The 6100-nt window shown below is 37.1% G+C and overlaps 1 protein-coding gene across 1 annotated transcript in view; it reads right to left on the bottom strand.

Annotated features, from left to right (window-relative positions):
* Positions 1 to 872: 872 nt before the first annotated feature.
* Positions 873 to 6100, bottom strand: part of ZNF25 (zinc finger protein 25) — a 22825-nt gene continuing 17597 nt past the window's right edge. The window contains exons 3-6 of the mRNA XM_007115063.4: positions 4990 to 5116; positions 4595 to 4690; positions 2537 to 2600; positions 873 to 2044 (exon numbers count right to left, since the gene is read on the bottom strand). Of these exons, the coding sequence (XP_007115125.1) occupies positions 961 to 2044; positions 2537 to 2600; positions 4595 to 4690; positions 4990 to 5116 (1371 nt within the window). The 3' untranslated portion in view covers positions 873 to 960. The remainder of the gene's footprint in view (positions 2045 to 2536; positions 2601 to 4594; positions 4691 to 4989; positions 5117 to 6100) is intronic.

Below are 6100 nucleotides of genomic sequence, written 5' to 3'. Positions count from 1 at the left end.
AGGAAAAGATACATTATAATTTTGAAAGAGTATTACACTTAAATACACATTCTATTAACAGGAGTCACTGCTGAGATTTAGTGAGATATCTTCATATACATAAAAGTTACTGAACTAAATAAGGCTACATATTTCCCTATGTACAGTTATGGATGGGTCCACATGCACATCAAACATCCACAATCTGTGTTCTGTAGCACACTTGACATTCACACATAAGTCCTACACACTAAAGGACTCTTCACATGTGTTTAATGATGTCACCTGGTTATTCAATTTATTTGTGCTTTTTAAAAAGCTCCATATATCTAGATATTTGCAGGTTTCTTTAAAAGAAAAACAACAACCTTGTAATCAGATTTCTGCAACATGACTTCTAGTATAAGTGTTACCCTTGGTACAGATTCTCTTAGAATTTTTGTTAAAAAGCTTTCACATATTTAAAATACTTATAAAGGTTCTATGCTTTATCACTGATCTGACATTCACCAAAACATCACTTCTTGATAAAGCCTTCCCTATGTGTTTCAGTCTTTGTGATTATCCCCTTTTAGAGTGTTCTGAGTCCAACTGATATAAAAAAGATTTCTGAATGGTCAGGATACTGATAGGAATCTCTCACTCATGTGAGCTTTTGGATGTCTAAATGATGGCTACCCTGACAGAAATTTCCTTACATTCATTTACTTACAGGATTTTTCTCATACGGTTTCTATGCTGTACAATAAAGTATGACTTCTGAAAGAGAGGTTTCCCTCATGTTTTACAATTTGTAGTGTTTCTACCATCTGTGTTGTCTGATACTTAGTAAAAGTCCGACATATGGTAAAAATTTCTCCCTAAAAGATTTACAGACTTTCTCTCCATGATGAAAGACTGTGGCTGAAATTTTCCCATACTGATGATATTTCATAAGGTTTTTGTCTCATGTAAATTATCTGATTATTCTGAAGGATAAATTCAGACAGAAGAACTTCCCAATTTATACTCTTTATAAGCTTTTCCCTTTGTGTGTGTCTTCTGATGTGCAGTGAGTTTTGATTTCTGGAAAAAAGTTTCCTTACACTCCTGACATTCATAGGGTTTCTCTCCTGTGTGTTTTCTCTGATGTATGACAAAATGTGATTTCTGAGAGAAGGATTTCCCACATTCTTTACATTCATAGGGTTTCTCTCCTGTGTGAGTCCTTTGATGCAATCTGAGGACTGAATTCACAGAGAAAGATTTACCACATTCATTACATTCATAGGGCTTCTCCCCGGTGTGTTTTCTCTGATGTTTAGTGAGGTCTGATTTATAGTAAAAGTTTTTTCCACATTTATTACATTCAAAGGGTTTCTCCCCTGTGTGAGTTCGCTGATGAACTGTTAGGGCTGACTTCTGGTAGAAGCATTTCCCACATTCCCTACATTCATAGGGTTTCTCTCCCGTGTGAGTTCTCTGATGAGTTTTGAGGTGTGAATTTCTAGAGAAGAATTTCCCACATTCCTTACATTTATAGGGTTTCTCCCCTGTATGTGTTCTCTGATGTACTGTGAGGTGTGATTTCTGGGAAAAGGATTTCCTACATTCCTTACATTCATATGGTTTCTCCCCTGTGTGTGTTTTCTGATGTACCATGAGGTATGCCTTAACGTAGAAAAACTTCCCACATTCAGTACATTCATAGGGTTTCTCTCCTGTGTGTGTTTTCTGATGTTCCATGAGGTGTGGCTTCTGGTAGAAGGATTTCTCACACTGATTACATTCATAGGGTTTCTCTCCTGCATGAGTTCTCAAATGTCTACTGAGAGATGACAGGTGGTAGAAAGTTTTCTTACATTCTTTACATTCATAGGTCTTCTCTCTGGTAGGAGTTTTCTGTTGTCTTGTGAGGTCTCCATTCCAAGAGACAGATTTCCCACATTCACTGGGTTTGTCCTTTGAATGAGTGTGCTCATGTGTTATGAGGACAGACTTCTGGCAGAAAGACTTTCCACATTCATTGCATTTATAGGCTTTCTCATTGGTATGAGTTTTCTGATGTTTTGTGAGTTCTCCATTCCTAGAGAGAAATTTCCAGATTCATTAATGTATAAGGCTTTTTATTTTTTTGGTCTGCTGTGTGTATTTTCCAAGTAACTCTGAGAACCAATTTCTAGAGATTTTTCCAATACTCATTAAATTCATAGGGCTTCTCCATTGTGAATATTCTATGTTGAAATACATTATGGCTTAACATTTGGTAGAAGGAATTTCACTTGCATTATAGGTCTCTCAACTGCCTGAACTCCACTTTGTGTAATAAAGCCTCCCTTATCGTGTAAGTAAGAAGAAACAAAAGACTGTTTCAAAGTTGTAATCTCCTGATCTTGAATTATAAAAAAGGTCTCTATTATGAAACAAGGCTTTCCCATTTGGATTATGTTCTTTGGAATTTGCTCCAGTGTTAGTTTTTTCACATTTATTATTAACTAGTGCTCTCTCACTTCTAGTACCCCCATCAAGACCCTTTCTTATGAAGCTTCTAATCTCAAAATTGAATTCTTGAACTTGCCTTGAATTTTTAGCTTGGCTTTCCTGGTATCTTGCTCCTTGGTCATGAGTATTCCATAGGTCTTCTACAAAGGAATCCAAAATTTAATACTGTATAAATATTAACACATTATTGTGGTCATAGGGTGGATTCTTAGGCTTCAGGCCAATATCCTCAAATGAAGGAACTCTCAAGTGCAAACTTCCTCTGTCTCAGTGGTTTAGAAGAAACATAACACTAAAAACTGCTATAGCAGAGGGGAAGGGACCTGGTTATAAACCCAAGTATCTTTGACACTACAGATATGATCTTAAAAACCTGGAGAAGGTTAAGACAAAAAAAAACAAAGAAAAGGGAGCAGAGAACAAAAGATATTCAAAGTGCTGCTGAACAGGAATGTGAGACACAGGGAATGCTGTGAGCCCATTAAGGACAATGAATAGTAAGTAGGGTGAAAATAAAAATTAGTAGACAACTGTGTTCACTGGAAATATCAGAGGAAAGATTAAACTGTATGAAGGAGCTAAAGTTGTAGGTCTTTACCCACGCAAACCTAGTTTACTGTGTTAGGATTCCTAGTAATTAGTAGACTATAAACTTCCACTTTATTCCTCTTTACCCATATACAACAATCTCGATGTCAACACTAAAGTGACTTTCTCAGAACATCCATTTCCTAATGTTTAGAGGAAAATTCCTCTGTATCTAGTTGGCTTAATTTTTGCTGGTTCAGAAGACCCAGAAACACATACATCCAAAAGGAAAGATTAAAGAAAGGCAGAGTGCAAGCCATCTTTAAAACAGAACGAATTCCCAGTTGTAGCACCAGAGATTTTCAATGCTGACCACCAAATATTGCATCTCCAAAACAGAGTTACCTATGACTCAACACTAGTCTTATTCTGCTTTCATATCTTAGCTCCCACATCTCTGCTTCAATTTGCTACATGATCTTTAAAGAGTAATTATTCAACATTGTTCTAGAATCTTTATGGACCTTCATATTTATTCATCTTTAAATGCTTGAAAGAAAGTGAAAGATTATGAGCAGAGGCTTGGGGTTAGAATTTCATGGCATTTGTGGGGAAAACATTAAAAAAGTTATTTGATAAGGACATGTTCAAGGTTAACCTGGATACTCATGAAATAAGATCTTATGTATGAAAGACATTTAAGAGAGCAGATGAAATGAAAATTAGCATATGTTTTGGGGCCACAATGAAAAATAAGAAACAGGGCTTCCCTGGTGGCCCAGTGGTTAAGAATCCGCCTGCCAATGCAGGGAACACGGGTTCGAGCCCTGGTCCGGGAAGATCCCACATGCCATGGAGCAACTAAGCCTGTGCCACAACTACCAAGCCTGCGCTCTAGAGCCCGCGAACCACAACTACTGAAGCCTGCACACCTAGAAACCCGTGCTCCGCAACAAGAGAAGCCACCGCAATGAGAAGTCCGCACACTGCAACCAAGAGTAGCCCCCGCTCACCGCAACCAGAGAAAGCCCGCGTGCAGCAACCAAGACCCAACACAGCCAAAAGTAAATACATAAACAAATAATAATAAGATGCAGTAGGCAATAAAGTGCCAGACTAGTTCTTGACAGAAAATTAGGTGTATTTTGTATCAATTCCAAAATAATATAACTGATGAAAGGCATAATGATTTGTAAACTGATTTCAGAGTTTAAAGAGAGAATAGGAAATTAAAATGGGTGCTGAAAAAACTAAGGCATTTTGTTGTTAATGAAAGGAGGAAAATTGCATTTGAAAAAATTTTAAGATTATAGTTGCATACTTTAATGGCAAGGAGTAACTGGGAATTCTAGAAAAAAGACAAAATGAAAGTTTAAGTCAAAGTATATACGGAAGAGAAGTAAATCTATTTTAAAAATGTCAAGCAAAAGAGGGAATTTAGATGGAGAACGAAAACTGGAATTGTGATTTATGTTGCTTACATATGCAGATCAAGTATCCTCAATCATTTCCAAAAGTATAGGGCATTTAAAAAAGAGATTCCTGAAAAAATAATTGCAAAAGTCAAAGGCACCAACCTCCTCACAGGTTATAATTTCTAACTTACCAGGGTAGTTCCGACGTGGAAATTCTACTTCTAATATCCATGGCTGTTTTCCTTGCTTCAACTTGAAGACTGCATTTGGCTTATTCACACAATAACCTATTAATAGAAAGATAAAGAAAATAATACAAATTGCTTGGAATACAGCAACTCTGAAGGAAAAGGAAGTGCAGTTTAGGAGCAGAACAAGGAAGATCCCACATAAGCTTGGCAAATTTAGATTGTATCAGTGGAGTGCATGGGGACACAAATATTTTTCTGGTACCCAAAATGGATTCATCAACTTTGACCCCTAAAACAAAGCTAATATTCAACCCTATAGGGGACTTAACAAATTCCAGTAACTGAGAAAGGAAATGCAAACTACTGCGAGTTACAGATAGGGAAGATTTCCTCACCCACTGAGATGAGGTGACGATAGTTCTCCTGCATCACTTCCCTATACAGGGTCCTCTGAGCAGCATCCAGCAACTGCCACTCCTCCTGAGTGAATTCCACAGTAACATCCTTGAATGTTACTGGTCCCTGAAACAACGTATTTCAGTTAAAACTGAAGTGATCAAAATACAGTACCCTTCCAATCCAAGAACATGGTATATCTCTCCATCTATTTGTATCATCTTTAATTTCTTTCATCAGTATCTTATAATTTTCTGCATACGGCTCCTTTGTCTCCTTAGGTAGGTTTATTCCTAGATATTTTATTCTTTTTGTTGCAATGGTAAAAGGGTTTTTTATCATAAATGGGTGTTGAATTTTGTCAAAAGCTTTCTCTGCATCTATTGAGATGATCATATGGTTTTTCTCCTTCAGTTTGTTGATATGGTGTATCACATTGATTGATTTGCGTATACTGAAGAATCTTTGCATTCCTGGAATAAACCGCACTTGAACATTGTGAAAATGACTCTACTACCTAAAGCAATATACAGATTCGATGCAATCCCTATCAAACTACCAATGGCATTTTTTACAGAACTAGAACAAAAAATTTCACAATTTGTATGGAAACACAGAAGACCCCGAATACCCAAAGCAATCTTGAGAACACAAAGGACCCCGAATAGCCAAAGCAATCTTGAGAACGAAAAATGGAGCTGGAGGAATCAGGCTCCCTGACTTCAGACTATACTACAAAGCTACAGTCATCAAGACAGTATGGTACTGGCACAAAAACAGAAATATAAATCAATGGAACAGGATAGAAAGCCCAGAGATAAACCCACACACATATGATCACTTTATCTTTGATAAAGGAGGCCAGAATATACAGTGGAGAAAAGGCAGCCTCTTCAATAAGTGGTGCTGGGAAAACCGGACAGGTACATGTAAAAGTATGAAATTAGAACACTCCCTAACACCACACACAAAAATAAACTCAAAATGGGTTACAGACCTAAATGTAAGGCCAGACACTATCAAACTCTTAGAGGAAAACATAGGCAGAACACTCTATGACATAAATCACAGCAAGATCCTTTTTGATCCACCTCCTAGAGAAATAGAAAT

This window comes from Physeter macrocephalus, chromosome 20, assembly GCF_002837175.3.
Source record: "Physeter macrocephalus isolate SW-GA chromosome 20, ASM283717v5, whole genome shotgun sequence".
NCBI classification, from domain to species: Eukaryota; Metazoa; Chordata; class Mammalia; order Artiodactyla; family Physeteridae; genus Physeter; species Physeter macrocephalus.
This window is presented reverse-complemented; position numbering and strand designations above follow the sequence as displayed.